The following is a 25,874-nucleotide window of genomic DNA, read 5'->3' as shown; positions in this document are numbered from 1 at the left end:
CCGTTAATATATCTTGATTTCTAACTAATTCATTTACAATTTTCTCCTAAAAATTGAAAACTTCTAATGTGTAACGTAAAATAATGATTTTCTTTCAAACAGGTGGTATCACGGGTCTATAAATAGAATAGAGGCAGAAAAGCTTTTGAGGAATTTGAAAGAAGGAAGTTATCTCGTTCGAAACAGCAAAAGCTCAAAAGGAAAATTCTCCTTATCTCTCAAGTTAGTTAATCGTCTTATTTTTTTTTTAAATTAACAATAATAACAATAATGAAAAAACACTTAATTTATTGGAGGCTAGGTATTCAGTGATATCACACAGTTGCGTTTTTATGTTATAATGAAATTCCATGTGTTTTGTAAAGTTAACATTGTTTGTTGCTACTTTTCAACATTCAGCATTACTCAGTTGAATGTGATGTCTGACACGCTACGTGATAAAGAATTATAAATGGCTTGACATAACATTGCAGTACTGGTAAAAAATATTACTGCATTTTTTGTAGATACAACGAAATCTATTAAAACTAACTTTTAAAATGAAATTCCACTGTTTATTTTTTTGCATTATAAGGACATAAAGAAGGTGGCACAGCAATAAGATTATTTATTTAGAGCAATACTGAAGAAATATTTCAATTTAGAGAAAGTTTGTTGAAAGTAATGACTTTACTTCTCAATAACTGTTTTTCTGAACTAACGTTTACGAGCTCGCAAACAACAGCTTCAGTTTTTATGGAAAATATCCCATTAAAAGCTGGCTCAAGTACTTCACTATTTTTACTTTTTAGCTAGATGATTAGGGAACACAAGGAACCTAAACTCCTTGCTATCTAACCAGACGTTTTTATGTAACACGAGGCTTTGAAGATCTCCTGGAGTGTTCAAGTTATAATGTACTGTTTTACTACATCAGTAGGTGCACTTGGACTGTGAACGAATGTAACGAGCCCTTTGAGCAAGTGCTGCTTTTTCTTGACTCGCTCAATATATGAAACAAACTATTAGAAAACTTTCTAGAAAGTCTAAAATCATTAAGTTTTCTTCAATCATACAATGGAAAAGTATATTAATCATGTTTTTCCCCTTTTTTGTAGCATAATCCTATTCCTGATGAGCAATCATAAAAGACAGGAAGGTAATAAAACTTCCAACTTAGTTGCTGGTTTCTATTGTCATTATTTTCCTTAGTCAATAGACTAAGGTTCAGAGAAAAAAAAAACCTTATGGAAATTGTGCATTGTCCTAGTAAACAAGTTGAATGTTTGGCGCTGAATATACTGTGTTAAAAACAGTAAAGAACTTGATAATTAATTTAATGGAATAATAAGTCGCAGTTTATAAAACATTAATGAATGTACAATGCTTCAGGAAAATAAATCAGTGTAAGGATGGCCTACTCAGTAATATAACTACTATAAGGTATGTGAAGTCCACGGTTCAAAATGGTATAAACTTTGTATATCAAAAGCTAACTATAATAAGCTAGTCAAAACTGAGAAACTTTAAAGATTTCTTTTTCACCAATATGTACTATTGATTTTTCTGATCCAACTATTACTGGCTCATGAGGAACTATTAGGTTTGTCTTTCTACTAAATAACAGACACGTGAACAAAATTATCGTGTCTGGCACCAAAAGTATGGCGCCTCTGAGGTGAAAAAGGCATTTGTCGTTTTCTCTACAAATTGAAGTAAACAAGCCGTTTTGTTTATTACCTTATTGGTCAATAAGCAAGCATCAGGTTCACGTGCTTGCAAACTGTGTGCTGGAAAGTATTAACCTTGAGTAGGAAAAAACACACACACAAACAATAACTTCATTGATCACAAAAACAAAACAAAAACGAAAACTTCAGTCTGTTGTGCTCTATATCTGTATTTATGAACAAAGCAAATAATGTTCTGAAAGAAGCACAATGAAATTAGATAGCTTAATAGAGTTTGTAACACAATATACGCTATTTGCAAAGGCGTTGTGCAGCATGTCTTGTGTTTTATCTGATAAGATTGAAGATCTGAAACGTATTGTACAAAAAACAAAATAAAAAAGGCAAGAAACTTAAAAGCCACGCACATCATGTCAGCAGTACATAACGTGAACATACAAACACGTATGAAGCGTTTCAGTTCATACGCTCATTCGTAAACCTTTACATAAATTAAGTTCATCCTGGCAATGTAGAACTAAAAAGCATAACACACTATGTATAAAGTTCAGCAAACCGTAACCCCATATTCTGTAATAAGGGCAAAATCATGCCAAACAAAAAGCCTTCCAAATCCTCCTTCTCATGTTACGTTAATCCTTTCCTAAAATTTAATACCTTTGGTTAATTTGACTTCATTAATTAAAGTCAAGGCAGACTGAACAGTTAATGATCCAGCCTATCACTTTGATCTTTGATTGAAATGTTAACTCTTTAGAAAATACTGTGTTTGTGTCAGTGATGTATTTTAACTTTCCGTTTGATTGTTTACCTTAATCCTTATCATGTTGACACACTTGGCTAGTGTTCTACTTTACAACAGTTACCGAGCTAACTTGTAGTGAGTATATACTGAACCATAAGTATCACAATGGTAATAAAAGCAAGCAAGTGCCGTTGGATTGTAATTAACCTAAGGATTTTACTGCGCATTGGTTAAGGCTGGAAATGCCTCAATGAATGACAGCAGTAATCAAGACATCCAGTGAATTAATCAAGGCTTAGCTAAAAGAAAGACAAAGGACTGACAACGTTGTAGTACTGTTCTTCTAGAAGTCTTCATTTGTTTTAGTGTTTGTAACTTCACTTTTTTGGTAAACAATGTGAATTTACAAGTGATAAAAATACTTTTATTTTATTTCTTTCACAATACTTTATTATTAGAACTATGTTAAAAAATACCTTTAGAATTGCGTGGTACTAAGCTATTCTGAAATGTAGTGGCTTAGTTGATAAGTACATGAGGGCCATTCATTAATTTTACAATAGTATAACCTAACTTAGCATAATAATATTTTACCCAAAAAGTATTTTCTCAATATTTCTCAAGTTGGTCAAAATTATTCTTGTACAATTAAAGTCATTACTTTTTTAAAAAACTTATCACTTGAATCCGAAAGAACACTGATGGCGCCTCACAGTGAAAAGTATTATTAGAATGTTGTGTTTCAAAAGTTTTGACACGAAAAATATTTTAGAGTAGTATTTTATTGGCGTAATGTATGATTGTCTTATGAAAAAAAATATTCAACTTAAATTGTTCTACAATGATAACTAATATCCAGATGTAAGTACGTAAAAACTACAGTAGAATTGTAGAATAGAAAGTAACAAATTATGCTTTACATTTATGTCGCTTATAATGGTAAATGCTTAGGACTTTAAAAATACGATCAGTTTTTAAATGGTGATATCAGTTTTACAATTATGACACATCTTTCCTTTATACTAATATTCATTTTTAAGAAGCTCTATTGAAACCTGAAGTTTTAATTTGTTGAAGTTTTATTATAAAAAACCCATATCTCACTTTTTAAGTACATTTTTTTCGATTAAACCCTATTTTACTTTTTAAGTATCTCCACCTCTAGTTAGTTACTCAGTGGTGGGTGTGCAGAATTTCGATGTTAACATTCGGGTTTCGATACCAGTAATTAGTAGAGCCCATATAGCCCCTTTTGTAGTGTTGCACCTAACAACAATGAAATCTAATGTTTCTAAATAAATGTTTATCATAAAAACCCATATTTATTTGTTAATTTGCATGCACTAGATGAGCTGTAATTTAATACATTTTTAGCTGTATGTACTCTATTGGATAAAAACGTTCTTAAATATACACTTCTGTAACACTAACAACAAAACTTAGGTATAAAACCATGGCGTGTCTGCGCTAATAATAATATAAAATAACTCAGTACAGTCAGTCTCATTCATAATGCATGTGTTTTCCAGGAGTGCCAAAGGCTTCATGCACATGAAAATCGTCTACAGCGACGAGAAATTTATCCTAGGTCAATTCGGAAGGCCATTCGACAGTGTATCGGAGATGGTTCATCATTACTCCGTGAACAAGCTGCCGATCAAGGGAGCCGAGCACATGTCCCTGCTTCACCCTGTCATCGACCAGCTCCTATAAAAGTACAAAAGCCGATGACGTAAGAATAAGTTACAAAAATCCCCTCTCGAGTAAATGTAGGGGATTTGATCATTAAGTGAATGTTTCATCTTTGTTGAACAGTTTCTAGTTGCTAGAATAGAACAGTCGAGGGGTGTGTAAGCTCAAACGTTTCTTGTTGCTACCGTGAATTATTCGTTACAAGTTGTGCTATACGTGAAGACTTAACCCGCTTCGAAAATAGAAAATTGGTAAAGAAAGTGTGCGGATGGAACTCGTTTTGTTTTATAAATACAAAGGCATAAGTGCCAATTTCGCATTAATCTTGAAATACTGTAAGTGTTTGTCTTTTTGTCAGTTTTTGTTCATAAATTATGTAAAATCAATCACATCTTAAGTGCTATTGTGGTTTTTCCACAAACAGTAGTTATTGAAGTATAAAGGTATTTTATAAATGTTTGTTTACAGAGAAAAACTAGAAATAAACAGAATACTTCATTGTAAACAGTATAATAAATACTTTTAACAATATTTTCTCACAAGTTTTGGATGACAAATTCATAAAAAATCTTTCGTTTAAATCAAATGTTCTTTTCAAGAGAAATGTTCAGTGTTTTCTTAACACCTGACTAAATCGGATACATTACTGAAGTAATATATGTTAGAGTTATATGTGAATGTGTAGTTTTATAATGATTACAAAATCATTTACCAACTTTTTCATAGAAGAAAAAACTTAAAATTTAAGATCTCTGAAATTTACTTCGCGTATTTTATTATATTTTTGATTTCTATTTCTGTATATATAAATACTCTTTAAAACAACGATTGAAGTTTAATATAATATTATACAGTTACGTACATTTCGTTTTTGTAATTCACTGAACTCTATATGTTAATTCAGTTGCAATAAAATAATTTTTAAAAGTTTAATGTTTAAAGTTAATGATATTCATCCAGAAATAAGCGTAAGATTTCTACCTATTTCAATGAGTTATTAAGAATTTGCATAGCAAGTTTCAAGTAATAGTAATAATGATGTGTTTAATTCGCAAACTAAATGTTTTTATGGTAAAACTTTGACACAGGGAAAATTCTGGGTGTATTATTTTCCACTTTTTTCAAATATACTGTTCGTGATAACCTCTGTATAACATCTTTAGTAAAATATCGACATAGAAATTGTTTCGATGAATATATTGCTTTTTTAATTCATGGTAAATCTAGGTAGGTTTAAACAATCGAGTTAAAAAAGAAAATTTAAATATTTTAATTGTTTATGGAGTGATAAAGCTTAATAAAGTATAATTTTAAGAACGTATAGCTCTAAACTGTTAACATCTGTTTTACGCATTTCATTTCTGAACATATTTCAACGTTTTGAATCATATCTATATAAGTTTTAAGTTGTTTGTTAAGTTATATGTTTGAACGACTGTTATCATTACGATATTGTAGAATATTCTATTTCTTGTTATTATTTGCTAAAATTGTAGAATTGTAAATCAAAAAAAAAGTTTTTGTCTAATTAATGCTTTAAAATACAATACTCATCTTTAGTTTTTAAATCTGATGAATTAATTGACGAACTGTATTAAATGAACCATGTTTTAACACAAATGCCATTTTGTTATCATCATTCTTGGGGGAGAAAAATTATTTATCAAAAACCTAGAATAGTTATTCTTACCCAGTAAATTAGGAGGAAATAAATTAAGCCAAATTATTAATAAAATTATTGAACTACTTACAAACAAAGTGCAGCAACGGACTCATTAATTTCAAGTAACAGAAAAATGTTATCAACAAATTAACAAACAAGTTGTCAAAGATGTATATAAATACATCAATTTCTTATTAAAATCATATATAAAGAACCGGACAACTAGATGTTATTTTTGAGCGATTAAAAAAACGATTTATACATATTTGTAAAGTCTATGATGACTTTTAATATTTGTTGAAAGCCTAAAGTTCTATTTGTCTGGTTTTAAGAAATTGTTAATATATATAATTTTCATGGACGATATAGAATACCTCGTTTATTTCCGTAATAAGTTTCCAACAGCATTCTATTCAGAACTATTCTTTCATATTCTGAACCAAACTTTTAAGAAACACTAAAACTCTAGGTTCAAATAAAATAACTTTAGAATAAGCAACAAGATGAAGATATTTTATGAGTTGGTACTCCAAAAGTTAATTAAAAGCTCTATAAAATCCACTAAGACATATATGATATGGATTTCAAATTAGCTAAGTGCAATAAAGTTTAAACGACAACTTAGAAGCAACATATGCTCTGTTTCGTATGGCTGAAAAGCTTTGATAATTAATGTTGCAACACACCAAATTGTTCCTGCGATATTCAGAATCATCAATATCTATTTTTCTGCCTTTCTTGGGACTTACAAAAGACAACATCTAATTATAAGTGACAGTATTTACTGGTTTCATTGAGTTTGTTTTTTTCCTTGTAGCCATGTTTTGAGTGTATTTTAATTGTTGAGATACATTTTAGTTTTGTGAGGTGTGGTAGTCTACATTCTCACAATATACACAAATGTTTCAGGGTTTTAACGATGAATGTGGTTTAGTTTTACAAGTGTTAAGTTAGAAGACAAAATATTTTGACCAAACACAAAAAAGAGAAAAAAAATTTTTCTTGTTTATTTTCTGTGTCTATCTTAAGCTTTTAAAGGATTAAAAAGTTAATTTTCTTGAAAACGAAGGCGAAACGTGTTTTGCAAATTACATGTGCTATGAAAACAAACATTCTTTGCACGAGGTGTCAGGCCTGTACTTAACGGCGATTTCCTCGAAATATCAGCGTTGGTGCTTGAACCTAAATTTACTATAATTCCAAGAAACAAAAAAAATGTTAAGAAAATAGAAGCTTAACTAAATATTCACTTCGTGCTCAAAATTGTTTTTAGATAAAGTGTGTGTGTGTTTTCTTATAGTAAAGCTACATGAGGCTATCTGCTGAGTCCAGCGAGGGGAATCAAACCCCAGATTTTAGCGTTGTAAGTCTGTAGACTTACCGCTGTACCAGCGGGGTACGTTTCACACAAAGTTAATGTTAACTAATTTTATTTCATCCCTATACATAAATCGAAGTTTAACATGTTTATATAAAGTGATTTGATTAAAGCTAGAACTCCTTCTTTCTAATGTTTAAGAGTTTTAAAAAATTCAAAATTGTGTCAACTGTAAATGTACTGTGTGTATAACATTCAGCATATTTAGACGTAAGGAAACAATCCTTTTTAAAAATATTAAAGGAAGTCTACTAGAAAAAAATCAATGTTGATATTACTAAACACTTAGTTTTTTTAAATCGATTTTAGTCAAAAAGCATAAAGTATGAAGCTGACCCACTTAGTCAGTGTTTCTAACACCTTTACAGATGAATTCATAAGAGTGTATTTTTTCCAATGCATCATACTCTAAAATATTAGTTTAAATTAGTAAAGTGTTGTGTATTTGTTCTAGTTTTTCTAATAAAGTTCGAGTTATAATTCAGTCCAATTGTTTCAGTAGGTTGGTTTTCTAAAATGTCAACATCGATATGAAATACTTTCCATATTTTAGGTAATACGTGTATATGTTAGTTCTATGATACCTTCATAAAGTTCAGAACACAAAGATTTAATTCTATGAGAATTTTAATAAATGATTTTTTTAAATTTCGTTTTTATTACTGGAGAGTAAAAAACTTTAAAGAACTAGCTGAATAAAATAACAAACACTAAAATGTAAAAGTATTTCTGGTTATATAACTCATTTGATTTTACATTAGGTAACATAGAAGACAAAAATTCTATATTTTCTTTAATAACTGTGAAGCATTACAATAGCAACACGCTCAAACAAAAGCATATACGTGCACATATTCCGCCTTAAAAAAGAACACAAATATATCCAAGCAAACTTGTTTTAGTTGTTTTATCGACTTGGAAAAACTGATCTAATTTTTATGTACAGTTTCCCCAGCTTTATACATCGTTCACTTTTTATAAAGAAAATAGTTCATGATAAATAAAAAATAGATCTTATCTTATTGAACTATACAATTGACAATTAAAACTCAGCATTGAAATGTAAATTGTGTCTTCATGTGTTTAAACTTAACGTTTTTATCACAGCTTGTGTTTCTCTTTACTAATACTGTAATTCAAATAATTTTGTTATTGTAATTTCCTTAGTGCAAAGCTACATGTTGGGTTATCCACACTCTGTTCATCGCTGGTAATCGAGCTAGAGTTTAACTCTGTAAGGCAGTAAACGTATCGATAATTAATAGAAGATTAAAAATAAGTTTGTACTAACTACTTCACTAACCACGTCAGGATTGTTAAGTAAAATATTTATTGTATTTCAATACAATTAAGTTGCTAAAGTATTTAAAATATATGAAAGTGCATTAGTGGTTAGTTGTGAAAGAATATTTTTTCATGTTTAGAGGAATAATATTTGTAAGACGGAATTGACTTTCTAGTATGTTTTCTTTCTGTACATGGATGATGTCGTGTACATTAAACACTACATATTTTAACAGTGTTGTGACATTGAAACCTAATTAATCCAAATTATGTAATAATAACTCTTCCCATGTCGACTATATGATAACATACCACAAGTACTTCATTATTTAACAACTTATTATAGCGTTACACGGCAAAAACAAATCGTCATTAAGATTTAAATACGCTGACTGAAGACAAAATGTTTTTGCCGTAATTACAACAAGCTTATAATTAACTGTTAAATAAATTATGGAAATTTGAGCAGAAACGTTTCTTACGAACTGTCCTGCATGTCATTTGGCCAGTCACTTTAAATGTAATATCCAAAGTGAAAACAGAGTGGTTACAAATTTATATAAGAAGTTGCAAAGATCATGTTAGCTAATATAAGTATAATGCAACATTTTTGTTTATTACAAAGTTTAGTTAAGCGTAAACCTTCTGAAAGTTTGGTTTGTTTTGAATTTCGCGCAAAACTACACGAGGGCTACCTGCGCTAGCCGTCCCTACTTTTGCAACGTAAGACTAGAGGGAACGCAACTAGTCATCACCACCTACTGCCAACACTTGAGCTACTCCTTTATTAACGAATTGTAGGATTGACGCCCCACTTTCTGAAATACTATAAGAAGTAGACCAGAAAGCAATGGAACCTGATCTCAGAGATCATAATCTTATTATTTGATCAGTTTAGGAAAAATATATATGTGAGAAAACTGTTATGGATTTGATTGGTAAAGTGTATTACAATAACATAAATGCACATTTATTGACGGTTTTCTAAGAGATCAATGAAAAAAATAATATCTTATTCCTATAACAGTAATATATTTCTCAATCATTGTTGACAGAAAGAAATAAACAAAAACATTTAGAGAACTACTTGTGCACGGCATGGCCTCATGGTTAAGGTGTTCGACTCGTGACCTGTCGATCGCGATTTCGAATCCCCATCACAGGCTCTCCCTTTTAGCCGTGAGTACGTTGCTAAAAGAGTAACCCAACCGTTGGTGGTGATGACTAACTGTCTGCCTTCCCTATTGTGTTAAATTAACAAATTAGGGATAGCTAGCGCGGATTGCATTTATGTAGTTTTGTGCTAAATTGAAAACAAACGACATTCTACAACTTAGATTATAGTGACGACTCTAGAAGATTCAGCAGTCAGATGGTTAAGGCACTCCACTCATAATCTGAGGATCATGGGTTTTAATCTCCCTACTACCCAACAGGCTCACCCTTTCAGCCGTCATAATGTGACACTCCATCTCACTATATATGGCTAAAAAATAGCTTAAGTGTTGGTGGTGGATGATGGCGACATATTTGTTTTCATTAAGAAGATGAGATAATTTAATTTTTAAAAATTCATTATCTTCCGTAAAGGTAACCTGTACGCTTCAGCATTAATGACAACAGTAATTTATTGTGCTCAAAGAGTATTATGTAATTATAATTTCTAATGAATAATTAGAAAAGGTTGGTGGCTTTACACACATTACTAACCGAAGCTATCTCAGATATTGGCAACGAAACAAGTAAAATCAAAACTGAAGCATGTATAATACTTAACTAGATTGAATCAAGGACTACAGTATTGTGCAAAGCTTTAGCTTAAGTTGTTCGCGTCCGTGTTTCCATGGTGTTACATCTTCCTACCACGGCTATAGACGATGAAGTATAAAAAAACAACACGTACGTAATCACTACACTGTGACACGACAATAATACATTAATCTTTTACGTTACCTAAGCTTATATGCAAGGAGAAAGACAGCGGAGTACAGTACACAGCTTGGTTAAATAATTAATACAGGTCAGCTGATACAAGAACAACAACGTCTTTAAGAAATGCAGAAACATTAACGTGTTAAGAAACACGGGATTATTTACGTATTAAAAACACAAATGAGAAACCCAGTTAAAGAAACCTAGGAACATTAATGTGTTCAATAAACACAGGAACAGTAATATGTTCAAGAAACTAACGGATTTATCGTTATACATTTATTTTAGTGCCTGCGTTTTTTTGTATAGTTTTTTTTTTCTGCACGTGACGAACACTCAGTGGCCACTTTAATAAGCACACCTATCTATACGGGGTAAAACCCCTTTTTGCCTCTAGAACAGCCTGAATTATTCGCGGCACGAATGCGAAAAGGTGACGGAAACATTCCTTAAGGATTTTGGCCCATGCTAACTCGATAATATCACGCAGTTCCTGCATATTTGTCGGCCACACGTTCATGCTACGAACCTCCTGTTCCACTTCTTTACAAAGGTGCTTATTGGATTGAGATCTGGGGACTGTGCAGGCCATTGCAGTACAATGAAGTCGCTGCCATGTTCGTGGAACAAACTTGAGATGATGTGTGCTTTGTGACATGGCACATTATTTTGCTGGAAGTAGCCATTGGAAAACGGGTAGACTGTGACCATAAAGAAATGCATATGGTCAGCAACAATGCTCAGGTACGCTGTGGGATTCAACTGATGTTCATTTGGTATTAAGGGGTCTAATGTGCGCCAATAAAATGTCCCACACTATTGCATTATCACCAACAGCCTGTACCGTTGACACAAAGCAGTATGGATCCATGGATTCATGTTGTTTTCATCAATTTCTGATCATACTATTTGCATGTTTCATCAGAAATCAAGATTCGTCACATTAAGCGGCATTTTTACCAATATTTAATTGCATTTGCCAGTTTTGATGTACCTGTGCTCACTGTAACCTCATCTTTCAGTTCTTAGCTGACAAGAGTGGAACCCGATGGGGTCTTCTACTATTGTAGCCCATCCGCTTCAAGGTTCGACGCGTTTTAGGTTCAAAGATGCTCTTCTGCACACCACTTTTGTAGATAGTTGTTATTTGAGTATTTGTGACCTTCCTGTCAGCTTAAACGAGTCCGGCCATTCTCCTCTGACCTCTCTCATTAAGAAAACCTTTTTTTCCCACAGAACTACTGCTCACTTGATGCTTTTAGTTTTTCACACTATTCTCTTTAAACTCTAGAGACTGTATTGAACAAAAAATCCCAGGAGGTCAGTAGTTTCTAAGATGCTGGAACCATCACGTCTGGTAACAGCAACCATTTCTTGGTCAAAGTCGCTTAGATCATGAATCTTCACCATTCTAATGTTTGATGGAACAACAACTTAACCTCTTGACCATGTCTGCATGCTTTATATATTGAATTGCAGCCGCATGATTCGTTCTTTGGCTATTTTCATTAAAGAGCAGGTGTACCCAATGAAGTGGCCACTTAGTGTATATTCTTGACTATATTGGTGAAGTTGCGCATGTTCTCGAAATTTATGAAAATTTCTTGAGTGTAAAAATCAGCAATACTTGTTTGACGAAAGCGCGCTAGAACATTGTCGAAATTTCTACAAACTCGCATGATTCCTATAAAAAGCGGCTAGGCGAGAGAGGAAAAAAGAATATTATTTCAAAGCTATAGTCTGTATGCAATTAGACAAGGAAATTATAATTGTGATAAGCGCCTATTAATCGGAAAACTACAGAATTTGGTCAGGGACGTTTATAGGTTCCGAACATTACAAACCTTTAGTCTTCAGTGGATTACTTTGGACGTTAGAATTTCTACGAGAGCTTTAAATATCGTCGCTGTTAAATTCAGCTTGTGATGGTGTGACGTCAAACAAGCTACCTAGCCTAAGCGAGGTGTGTGACAATATAAATTTAGAAATAATTTGCTCGTCCCGAACCTGGATTGCCGATAAAATATTCAGTTCTGGACCGGATATAGGACTAAGTTTGTTTATAAGTTTTTGAAACTCTTGTACATAAACCGCCATTTGTAATAACTATTAATAATAACCATTAATATAAAGTGTATTGTTTTTATGTTTGTGTATTAAAATGTATATGTGTTAAAAAAGGAAATTGTGTTTTCCAATCTTGTTGGCAAAAAATATACATTTAGTACAAATTAAGATTTAATTAATTACTAAGTTCATATTAAAAGTTCGGTTACTTGAAATAGTAATACGTAACGTATGTGACAAAACACAGGAGCATTAGCTTGTTCAAGTAATGCATTAATGCGTTGAAGAAAAACAGGAACTTTAATGTGGTCAAGAAGCACAATAACACCCTGCAGTGTCATGTTAAATAATAGTGTGTACTGTAGTGAAGTATGATTTCAGTTTTGGTTGTACGTATTCCACGTTATAATCCACATTTACTTAAACGTGAAATATTTTTATGCTGGTTGCATGTTCATTTAAAGAAAAGTTTTAAATAGTTTCACGCGTCAGAGTTTCATCTACCAACCAACTAGAATTCATTACGCTTAAGTGTTTCTGGTGCTTTTTGTTATATAACTTGCCTTTATTCCAGTATTGATACTTATTTTCCCTAATATTTCTGTGATGCAATGATATCAGGTAAGATATCCAGGCGTTACGAACTTTTGTAGATGTTTGTTGACCCTATTATATGCTTTACGTTTGACACTTTTATTGAAATACGGATTATTTCACAAAAAAACCCCACAAAAATACACAGGATGAACACTTTGAAACTTGAAAACAGTCCTTAACAAACAGTGAGAGTCAATGTAAATGCATGCAAAATACGGGTGGTATGTTTTGACCTTCTTAGGTTAACCTGAAGATGACCTAAGAAGGTCGAAACGTTGTTCTCTACTTTATTTTAATAAAAGTTTTAATACCCATACCAGCCATCTTTATAATACATTTTCACTTCAAGTGAGTTTCTCGTCACGAGGAATGTAAATGTTAGTATTGAATATGTCTTAATATTTATGTTTAACCTAGTGCAAGCCTCTGTATAAGAAGCGGCAAATCGTGCTATAAGTGAAGTCGCTTCGTTTGATTTCCTATTCAGTTGATTCTGTTGTGCTGTTATTAGCAGTTGAGTTGGCGTGACAAGTACACCGTTATATCAACACTATTCATTTGATCAAGGTATAAGGATTCAGTCTGAAAGATAACTGCCTGTCGACATCTTTTATTTAGAGAGTGTCAGTTGTTTCGTGCAACTGACAAACATATTCTGGAAAAACAATGACTCAGTATCACATTAAATAACTGTGGTTCCAACATTAATATTACTGAAAAGATTATAATAAAACTGTGCGTGGTTCAATACAGTTGCTATTATTACTTTCATAATGCTCTGTAATATGCTTTTAGAAAAAAGAGTGTGTGTTTTCTTGAAACAAAGTCACATCTGGTATCTGCTGTGTCCATCGAGGGAAATCGAACCGCTGATTGTAAATCGGAAGACTTACTGCCGTCCCGTTGGGAGAATTTACATGAGTAGAAAACATCTTTTATTCCCATTTAAACTTCACTAAATATGTGCTGTTTTTGTCTTTTAGGATTGTAGCAAGTACATTACTTAAATTTTAAGATAATGAGTCACGATATAAATACCGTTTAGAATTATTCCTATGTTGAAATAGAAATTATGAACGAGAAAATTATAATGTTTGTGTTTTGTTCCATTGTGATATTCCATTGTTCTAAAAAATTCATATAAATAAGCCAATACAGATTATGATTACTTAATAGGTTCATTATAGCTAAAAGAGATGTTCCTCTTATGAAGTAGAAATTTATTGGTATAATGGTTAAAGACATAAAGAGAAATACTGGATAGATATTTATTTGATAAAATTGGACATGAATATGATGCTCCTGTGCATACGACATGAAGCTCTCAGTATTATTTGCATGTACTTGTGGTTCATCGAAATTAAAAATTATCATAAATCACGAATCATTGTACACGTTTTCTTGATTATTTGAAATAAATACATTGAACAACAACTTGGAGTTTCTTTTTTTCCTAAATCCACCTTTACAAGCGAGTTCACCAATACTGCACGATTTTACTTGATGAAACGAAAAACACAAAGAAACAAAATAAGAGTTATTTTGTTGTTTATATGAAGATGACAAAACCAAACTTGAGGATTAATATTGTGTACAAGAAATGCACTTTGTCTGTTGATATAAACATCGTTTCAGAAACAACCTAAGCACGCGCTAAGACGTAGTACATCCAGTGCTAGTTATGAGAACACGACTGGATTAATATTAGCAACAATAAATTATACGTTTGTTAAAGTTTGAAACAAAAGTCAACCAGAGTAATTTAATTTATTTAGACTGTTTTTAATTAGATAGTTACAATAGAGAAATAATATTACTTTGTTATTAGAACTGTGTAAAGAATAAAGCCGACCAGTTTTATTTAGAGAAGGAAAAAAAGAATGTATTTAATATGAATTCATATAAGAAAAGCCCCTTAGCGGCACAGCGGAATGCCTGCAGACTTACAACGTTAGAAATCGGGTTTCGATACACGTGGTGAATGAGTATCTTTGTGCTATATAAAATTATAGAAATTTCAAAACTGTATATCTTAAAGTGTTCTAAAAACTTTAAATATCATGATATTCATTTATCGCTACATCAATCCTAAATTACATTTGAAGGTTACCACCCGTAAGATTAATAAAAAAAAGATCATATAGTTTCTTTTCTTGAAAGTTACCGAAAAGAATCAAAAGTAGTCCTAAAGAATGGTTCTTTCTATTACTTTTTTTCTAGAATAATTACGAAAATGGGACCAGTTTCATTCTTATATTTCTAACATCGCACTTGTGCAACCCTGTGTTCTATCGTAAACAATCAGTTTCTATACCATAACTTTATAATGCTCCTGTCATAAAAACCAGGTCGTAAATTGACAAGAAACAATATTTTGTTTTCTTCTCCTAGGGCTGAAATGGTTTTGTCTCGTTCAATATACTCTTTATAAAATAATTTACAATTTCTTTTGATTTTTCTTGTCCCCCGCTAGTACAGCGGTATGTCTCTGGATTTACAACGCTAAAATCAGGGGTTTGATTTCCGTCGGTGGGCTGAGCAGATAGCCCGATGTGGCTTTGCTATAAGAAAAACACACACTTGAATTTTCTTGAAGAGCTGACTTTACACTTTAATGATAATATAATCCATATACGTTATTTGGTTATATCTAAATTACGTTGTTTTTAACATTACTGAAATATTTTAAAACTTATTATTATCACTGTTCTATAGAAAATGCTAAAAATCTTCGTGACGATTTAGACATTTCATAAACATATATAAAAAGTGCTTTGTGTTAGTTGTGGCTCTCTTTCAAAGCCAGTTATTCTGTTACAAAAGTAATTCGTGGTTCTATGATGAAATAAAGTAGTTAAAGATTTGTATGATAATATTATATAAATATCATAACATATTCTGCGTGTCATTTATACCTGAAAGTTAAGAAACAGTTTATGTATTTAGCTAGCCTCACAAGTTAGCTTCCATATATAAACACTTGAATTATCTGCCGAAGGAATTAGCAACAAAAGAAAAGAAAATTTTTCTGTCTACTAATATAGAAACAAAATCAACGATACAGAGTAGTGGAAATACTGCTTCTTTCATTTAAAAACATATAGTAAAAATCAAGACGTAACTCTATCCGATACCATTGTAAAACTGTCTCTATGAGTTAATATCTACGCATTTAAAGAGGATTATTCTTGATCACTAATTGTTTATAAGCGTGTGTGCTTGTATTTCTCTTTACAACAAAACCACTTCGGGCTATCTGTTGTATTCAGCCAGAGGAATCGAACTCCTAAATTTAGCGTTGTAAATCCATATACTTTCCCCTGTCCCAGTGGAGGACTAATTGTTTTTAAATTAACGACTATTACGTATTTGAAATTCAAAGAAAGTGAATATAGAAAAATATTTAGTTTCAAAGTCCTAAACATATCTTAAGTTAAACGTAAAAAATGTTCTATTTATACTAAACAAATATTACATTACATAAAAAACGTAATTAGGAATTTGTGAACATGTCCTTTCAAAAGCGTACAGATTTCGAAGTCTGTCATCATTTATTCTAGTGAATTTTAAATATCTATATTTTCATGTGATGTTTAACTAATTCAATTATTTATTAATTTAGTAGAAACATCCTCAGCAGTATAATTCTCAAAGATGTTAATTTATCTCTGCGGGAAGACATTAGAAAGCCATTATTCACGCGACAAAAGCATTTCTTTTATGGAAGTGTACCATTTTATAAATTTTGATTCAATAAATAACTTGAATAGTATTTAGAGAACATAAAATATTTAGTTAACACAGAAAAAGTGTTGATTACATTCGAAGATTAATGTGTTTCTGAGAAGAAACAAAAAGAAACAGAAATAAGAATAAAGGAAAATGAAAACATATTTTAGTTCCATTAAAGTAAAATTTATGTTAAATTTCTGGTTGTAGAAACGTTATTATGTTTTTCAGATGAAACTAATAAAAGGAAAAGCAACTGCTACAATTATTTTTCATCCTTAGGAAATTACCTACCCCGAAGGAATGTCTTTAATGTTAGTAGCTTCAGAATGTTAGATTAATAGTGATATATTACGAGCAAAGAGGTAGTTATGCGATTAACATTTGAGTGAACTTTCCACTAATTATTAATAACAAAACAGTATATTTTTCAGAAAAAGCTTGAGAAAATTTCGTTCATTCTTTACGGATGCATTAAAGACTATTCTAAATTATATCGTAACGACATGCGTCTCAACAAATGCTCAAAAGAAACAGAAATTACTTCATGTTGCCATGACTCTTTCCAAACAAGTTACTTCCTGAATCATAAATCTCTTCATGTTTTTATGACTCTTGCCAAACAAAGAACTTTATGCTGCCATGCCTCTTGCCAAATAAAGCACTTCATGTTTCCATATCTTTTATAAAACAAGTCACTTCATGTTTCCATATCTTTTATAAAACAAGTCACTTCATGTTTCCAACATCTTTTATAAAACAAATCATTTATGTTTTGATGATTCCTGTAAAATAATATCACTTCATGTTTACATGTTTCTTGTAAAACAAATAATTTAATGTTGCCATGACTATTACCAAAACAAGCAATTCATGTTTCCATATCTCTTATAAAATAAATCACTTTATGTTTATAATGCTTTTGTAAAAACAAATAAATGCCATGTTTTCACGCCTTTTGCAAAACAAGTTATTTTATGTTTTCAGCTTCTTGCAGTGCAAATAGATGTCTAATTATTCCTATTCCGGCTCAAAATCAATGTGATTACTGATAACACTGGGTACAAACAACAACAACAAAAATAACTTTTTGTTATTAAAAAAATCAGCTGTTTCTTAATAATTTGACTATGCTGATTCTAAAAATCTCATTCAAAGTTTCTCATCACTTCTAGTTTTCGAGCTATGAGATATTTATGGAAAATATTATGATATATCGTGAAAATAGCATTTTTCTTTAATAACTTTATTTATTGAAACTTGTATTTAACAATGTTCTAAACCAATACACAATATCAATACCAGTTTAGAAAAAGGAATGAATATAATAAGATTATATTATGAAAATACATTCAAGACTGTCATCATGATATTTATTTCTGTTTGTTACGAAATATTTGCTTGACTGCTTGACCTTTTGTGTATGTTCCCATTTTCACTCTGTAAGAATCAACAGTAATTTCCCATTATCGAAGGAATGTATTTTTCATTGATATTTTTGTTCCATGTTAGGAATAATTTGATAGAACTGCTCACCATACTTACCTCTCACTAAACATATAAAGAAAGTTTGGAAAGAGGTATAAATGATAGTGTAAGAAATTATCTTTTGTAGCATCCTAGACCCCAGTTTTCTATAGTTCTTGAATATGTCATCACTCATCACAGCGTAGTATTTCTTGAGAAAATTTTGAGAACCGGTTTGAGTGATTTCTATACAGAAAGTAGTTTCTGATTGAATAGTGTTTCAAAATTCCCATCTATTAGCATTTCCCTAATCTGTGGGCTAACAAAGATTTCTCATTTATTATCTGTTTCACTGATTTTTGAAAGTTTGTTTGACAGATACCTGAAACTATTACCAGCTTTTTTTTTCTTTTGCAAAATTCTTCATGAGATCCAGCTTAATATGAAATACGATAAGAAATGCAGTTTTTTAGGATTTACCAAAGATTAATACTCGATATCCAGTCTACAGTATGTAATTCTTTCTCACTGGCTTTTCTTTCCTTTAGAAATGATTTTTATCACCTCGGCTGTTTCAGAGACACAAAGAGGAACAATGTTTGGTATACTCATTCTACAGGACTAGAAGAAGTGCAAAAGTATTTAGATTACAAAAAAGTTCCACATATGGTGGTCTTATCTGATAATCGCAAGTACAATCTGCATGTTTTGATATTTTTTCTTTTATGTTCATAGTATGAGCAACAGGAATCGATGACCATATGTTCCCATTGGGGAAAAGAACAGTTTTAATTCAGACTAACTCTAGATGAGTTGATAAAAACTCTTCATTTATGAGGATGATTTTCTACATCTAATTCTCCCATTAATGCATCAGAATTTTACAAAACAACAAAGCATCTTAAATGCTGAAGCTAGAAGAAAGATTTTAATGGGAACTTCTGTAAATTAAAACTCGTGTTTCTGAAGCTAATAATTTCTATTGCTTAGAAGTTCTCCATACTACTTTGATAAAAATAAGTTACGAATCAAATAATTTAGCTCTTCTTGTGTGATCAAATTAGACAGATTATTCTGCCACAAGAATATAATTATTAAGTGAAGAGGATGAAGATGATTTATTGTCTTCTTCACAGGATAACTCTTCTGTTTTCCAATTCGTTGGTGGATGTGGTACTGAAAGATCACCTCCATGAGGTACTGCTTTTATTATAGATGGAATATATGAATAATTAATGTACTGCTTGGATATTCAGAAACATTGGACATACAGAAATAACAGCCAATAAAAGATCTTTGGGAACATGATATATTATTGGAACTGCAAATGACATATTTGCTCTCTTCTTATTCAGGCACTGTGTTAAGGCAGATGTTCAAATTGTATAGTACACATGTTGAGCTCAATATTTTTCTTGGTCACCAAATTTACACCAAATATTGTGATAGTAAGCTACCTTTACCTTGTGCATAATGTTTTCTCTTATTGAAACTGTAATATAGTTTCCACAAATGTAAAATAAAGTATTTGGATAACTTTAGCACTTTCGGACTTTACTTGAACTGGAGACAGTATTTCATTTCTTTTAAAAACATAAAGGAATTTATGTTTATAGAACTGACTATAGTTTAAAAATTTTAAAATGAAAGTTTTGCAGAATTTGGTTATATTGCGGGGAAGAAAAGTATACATTGTTTTGACTGTGCACGAAGCAATGCGAAGTGACCAAATGAGTGAGTAAGAGGAACCTGAGAGAGTGGCGTCTGACTCCACTTGATTTATGGCTCAGGCAAAGAACTTCTAGAATTGGGGGCTTGTTGTCCGAGTTATCGACCAGAAACAAAGTTGGATATGAATTAAAATAGAAATCTTATTTCAATTTATGTTTATCAGTACGAACAAACTTTGATCATGTCTGATTATCAAGGTTTTCCTGAATTAGCTTTCCTCGAACAACTAGAAATATAAAATGAAAGCGAATTGCTCGAAATTACCAAAATCTTAAAATTAGAAGTTATGAAATCAATGAGAAAAAATGAAGTTAAAAGTGTAGTGTTGAAATACTAGTTGTCTGAGGAATACTCTAGTGCTTTCACTAGCCAACCAGAGTTGAGAGATAAAGATAAGTTATAAATCTGGTTAAAAGTCAAACAAATTGAGCTTGAATGAGCCCGTATCGAAGTTGAAAGAGAAAGTAAATGTCTCGAGATCGAACAAGCACGTATCGAAACCGAGAAAGAAATTAGGCTGAAACAAATTAGATTCAACTCCGATCAACCAAGGCTAAATGACAACTTTTAACTCGATCAATATATTAAAATACCATAACTTAATGGCAATGAAGTTAATATATATATTTCGACCATTTTGAAAAAGTTGCCCAAACCATGGTATGACACACCAAAATATAGTCATTATTATTACAAAGTGTTTTAAAGCATGACCAAGTAGTTACGGCACATGACTCGTAATCCAAGGGTCGCGGGCTCGAATCCCAGTCAATCAAATATGCTCGCCCTTTCAGCCGTGGGGAGGTTTTAATTGTAAAGGTCAATCCCACTATTCATAAGTAAAAGGGTAACCCAAGAGTTGACGGTGAGTGGCGATGACTAGCTGCCTTTCCTCTAGTCTTACGTTGCTAAAGTAGGGACGGCTAGCGCAGATAACCCTCGTGTAGCTTTGCGCAAAATTAAAAAAAAGTTTATAAATTAAAAAAAGGTAATCAAACAGAGAGGGTTAAATAGTCTACTCACAAATGTAAAAACATGTAAGAGTTTGCCATGAAAATTGTTTAGATGTATGGTACGAAATATGTTCAAATGTTTTTGCTACTGACGGCTAACTAATTACTTTTTATAACTGATTTGAGCTATAGTTTCCTTCTTGTTAAAAAATAAAAATGTCACGCTATAAATGTTCACAAACATGATTGTTATAGCTAACCATGCTTGAATAGCAAGTCCCTGTTAAAACCTTAGTCATTACAGCGGCAATCGTGTATATTTTTAAGTACAGGAATACATTGTTTTCAATGAATTTAACCAAATACAGGAAAGAGAAAACTAATATATGTTTCAGAAAAAAATTGAAAATATCATTCATACAGAAAACGTCTCTTAATAAAATCAACTTCTACTTCAATAAAATGAAAAATTTGCGTCGTTTGATCAATTAAGCACGATTTACGTGCTTAGAAGTATTTATTTGAGTTGCATTATGTAAGTCAATCTTATCCACAGAACACTAGTAGCTAATGAAAGTAATTAAATACCATGGCAACACTCAGTGACGAAAAGGGTCAAAACAGCACTTGTGTAGGTAAGAGCAGAAGTTCAATGATATTGTTGTACATGTTTTAATGATGAACATGAAATATAACACAAACATAGAGTACAATCGATTTGTATGCAAATTTTAACTGCTTTAAGAAACTCGGTGGAAGTACATTAAAGATAACCTGATTTAAAATGACAATTATTTTCTTTCGAAATAAAAACGAACAATTTTAACATTTCTATTCACTTTTGTCTCCTCAAATAATGTCTCAAATAAGTAATTTCATATGATTCTTAGTTATTATTTTTAATTATATTTTTTAATTTTATTTTTCATAAGAAATTACTTTTCTCTTAATGATAAATATAAAAATTGATATATCTGTGTTACTTATTAAGATGTACCATTAATATAAATAAAAACACTTCTAAAAAAGCTATTTATGAGAAAAGATTAGATTAAAACATTACCACACTGGTTCGGCATGGCCAGGTGGTTAAGGGGTTTGATTCGTAATCTGAGTGTCGTGGGTTCTAATCCCCGTCTCCCCAAAATGCTTTCCCCTTTAAGCTGGAGGGGCGTTATAATGTGACGGTCAATCCCACTATTCGTTGTTAAAAGAGTAGTCCAAGAGTTGGCAGTGAGTGGTGATGACTAGCTGCCTTCCCTCTAGCCCTACACTACTAAATTAGGGACGGCTAGTGCAGATAACCCTCGTGTAGCTTTGCGCGAAATTCAAAGACAAAAACAAACAAACAAACTGCACTTTATTATTTCTTGAATTAAGATATCTGAAAGATTACACGTTTTCTGCTCCAGTCTCGAGGATTTAAGCTTATTTTCTGAATGTATTTGAATTGCATTGTATTCATGTATAAATACATAATTTAAAACATATTTCAATTGCAATTTTATTTAGCTACTGAACAGATTTCTTTCTTTTATCCTGTTTTTATGAACATCAGTACCAGAATAAAAACCGACAAAAGAAAAACATTGCACTGAAACAGCTTTCTAGGTTTCTTCCATATTAGCCATGCCATTCAAATGCCGCTATTAGGTTTCAAACATTTAAGTATTAAAACGAAATAAATTTATTCTTAAATAACAACTGTATAGAGCTACGGAAATAAATTTCTTTTAAATAATCATTCACAATTATTAATTCAGTCTGAGCTTTACAGTAGGTTCATTAGGTTGATTCACGTAAGGAAGTTAGATGCTTGAAAAGCCGAGATTTAATTCCAATGTTGGATTTGAATAATTTCATGTAAAGCACTTCACTTATTCATCTTGAGCATTTTTAATTTTGGATAAACGAAATTTACATTAAAAACAGAAAACATAATTCTATATTATAAATACGTTTAGAAATGTTTCCTGTACAATTTAAAAGTTGTTTTTAAAATACTGGTTCCAGCAGGTAAACTAATATTCTTATAGTTGCATTCCATACAGCAAACAGTGTACAATGCAAACTGAAAAGTATGCAATAAGGTAGGGCTTACTGGAAACATTATTGTGATGTTTACCTCTAAGTCAGTGGTTCTTAACCTTTTTCAGTGTTTGCACCCCTTTCAAATCAGTAATCATTTCTCGCACCCCCTGGAAACTTAAATATAAAAATATAAAGCATACTCTTATGTAAAAATATAGATTTGCTTTAATTATTCATGGGCATCCTCGCACCCCTTGGGAATCATCTTCGCACCCCTGGTTAAGTACAATACGTAAACCCATTAATTCAAATAAACAGTAAATCAACATTTAATGTTGTGCATATATATAAAACACTCTAGCAGAAATAAAGTAATTATACTTAGGCATGAGTAATATTATATTCTATCGCTTAATACTACGAATGCATTAGGCCAACAATGTCATTGTATACTGAAACTTGAATAATATGTTTGACGAAGTACTAGACTCACGAGCTACAGGAATAAATTTATATTCTCGATAAATTAATTGTCAAATTCCATATCAATTTAAAAAAGTATTTCTGATAATCTGTAATTGAATAAATTAGAAGTAAAAGCTTCAATAAGTACCAAGGGTACGATGAATGTTAGTAATATATAAAAATATTGTTATCTATAAAAGCATAGAGGGCGTTGAATAGTAGTAATTCCTTCCTAACTGATATATATATATATATGTTACTGCCCACAATTGGGTTGGAATTAGAAATATACACTTATGAAGATCTACTGATTCTACTGAAATTGTTTACAACTGATGAACAAACTTTAACTAGAAAGAAATATTCAGAAAGTTGATCTTGTTTGGAATTATTAAGATCACCTTATTAAAACTGGTGTGAGAACTAACACTACAGCAGCAGATACATTGATAATTTATTGCTACTAGTAGCTTAGACCTTCAAGGATAACTGTTATTTGTTTGTGTTAGTACAATAATCGTTCTAACTTTCAAGGATAACTTTACTTGTTTCGATTAGTACAATAATCATACCGAATTTCGAGGATGATTGTTAGTTGTTTATTATTAATGTGATATGCGTGTTGACTTTCAAGGATAACTGCTATATTTTTAGGTTTAATACAATAACTGAACTGACTTTCAAGAATAACATTTACTCGTTTCGATTAGTACATTAACCATAATGACTTTCAAGGATTATTATTTTTACTTATGTTAGTACAATAATTGTTTTAAAATGCAACTTTAACATTTACATATTTAATTTAGTCTAATAGCCTTGGGTTTACAATGAAAAGTTTTATTTACTTAGTTTAGTACAATCACTTGCTGAATTATAATGACATTTTTTTCTCGTAATTTAAACTTAATTACTTACAAGAAAAAATATGTATTTATTAAGTTTGGTAAAAGATTGTTCGCACTAATCTACGATGATACATCATACTTTTTCAGTTTAGTACTACAACCTTTCCGAAAAAATTAAAATTCTTTCTGAAATAATTCTAATATTTCTTACTATTAATACGTTATTCATGGTATATTTCTGCTTGAAGAATTTCGTAGAGGAATTTGTCATATGCGATTAAACGTAGTTCTTAGTTATTCACGTAAAGACGCTGACAACAGATGTGTGTGGTAATATTACTTTGAAAAACATTATGAACGAATTGTGCTCGTTGTCACCAGAAAAGCGTATTAAGCTTTCCTAACTCGGGCCACTGTGAGTAAACGTATAAACCGTTAAGGTGTAAGTAACACATAAACGTGCGTTTAACCTTAGTTTCAACTGGATAGTATTTCACTGTTAATGAACCTGTCACTTATAAAATTATTTGTGTTTGTTTGTCGTTTAACATGAAGCTACCTAATAAGCTATCTATGCTCTGCTTGCCGAAGGTACCGAAGTTCAGTTTATAGCGTTATAAGCTCTCAGACTTATTGCTAAGCCACTGGACGTTTGGTAAAACATGAACATTAATGGGTAGAAGTGTTATACGACACATAGTTACACAGTTAGTATTAGCATAAAGTTATGTTTAATTAGTTCTAACAAACAAATGATTATATAGAATTATACACGGACTTCTCTCAACATTAACGTAAGGTCTGTGTATAATTCTACATATTAATTTACCTATGTTATGACTCTTAGCAAGAATTAAACAATCGGTTACATTGATATAGCATTAACAAAGGATAAGATACAATTTATTAGTATTACTATGGCTTATTTCAGGTACACTTATTTTCTAAGCGCAGTAACAGCTGTGACAAGAAATCAGCAGAAAATGTACTGCAAATTCCAACTTTTGCTTTTCATCTCCAACTACTCTGAAACAAAGAAGACTGGACAACAAAACTACTCGACTCGTATAAAGATGTCTGAAGAATTCACAAACAAGTAGATATTCGCCTTTTTATCGTAAGGATTAAAAATATAGTATCTCAATATTTGTTGTTGTTGTTTTGAATTAAGCACAAAGCTACACAATGGACTATCTGTGCTCTGCCTACCACGAGTATCGAAACCCGGTTTTTAGCATTGTAAGTCGCAGACATGCCGCTGAGCCATTGGGGGACCTCAGTATTAGAACAAGAATAATTATGTTCAGTTAGCTCCAGCACAAAAAGAGAATTTAGTTTAGTACTCCCACAAGTTGAATCACGTAATTTAGTATTAGGACGAAAGGCGGGGTAGTGTTTAGTAATAACAGAAGAAGAATCACATTAATTAATTTTAGCACAGATGAGTTACACTGTTCAGTGTTATCACAAGAAAGAATCACATAAATTACTACTGACTCGAGGGATTCACATTGTTAAACATTAACACATGAATAGGATTACTTAATTTTTAGTATAAAAATAGTTAACATGGTTATTATTAGCAAAGAGCAGTTTTTTATTTAATTAGTACTAGCATAAGA

At 31.4% G+C, this 25,874-nt stretch overlaps 1 protein-coding gene across 2 annotated transcripts in view; it reads left to right on the top strand.

Annotated features, from left to right (window-relative positions):
• The window catches only part of LOC143222544 (uncharacterized), an 80,175-nt gene extending 54,819 nt beyond the window's left edge, over positions 1 to 25,356 (top strand). Inside the window, exons 4-6 of one of the 2 annotated variants that reach the window (XR_013012304.1) lie at positions 103 to 222; positions 3,945 to 4,442; positions 25,184 to 25,356. Coding sequence is in view for 1 of the 2 variants with exons in the window: in XM_076449173.1 (XP_076305288.1) it covers positions 103 to 222; positions 3,945 to 4,128 (304 nt within the window). In the remaining variant the exon portion in view is untranslated. Of the gene's footprint in view, positions 1 to 102; positions 223 to 3,944; positions 7,632 to 25,183 lie in introns of those variants that run through there. The other variant, XM_076449173.1, reaches the window with a different exon arrangement.
• Positions 25,357 to 25,874: the final 518 nt, after the last annotated feature.

Source organism: Tachypleus tridentatus, chromosome 8, assembly GCF_004210375.1.
Source record: "Tachypleus tridentatus isolate NWPU-2018 chromosome 8, ASM421037v1, whole genome shotgun sequence".
In the NCBI taxonomy this organism is placed as follows: Eukaryota; Metazoa; Arthropoda; class Merostomata; order Xiphosura; family Limulidae; genus Tachypleus; species Tachypleus tridentatus.
Note: the sequence above shows the minus strand (reverse complement) of the source record. Positions and strands in the feature narration are given on the sequence as shown.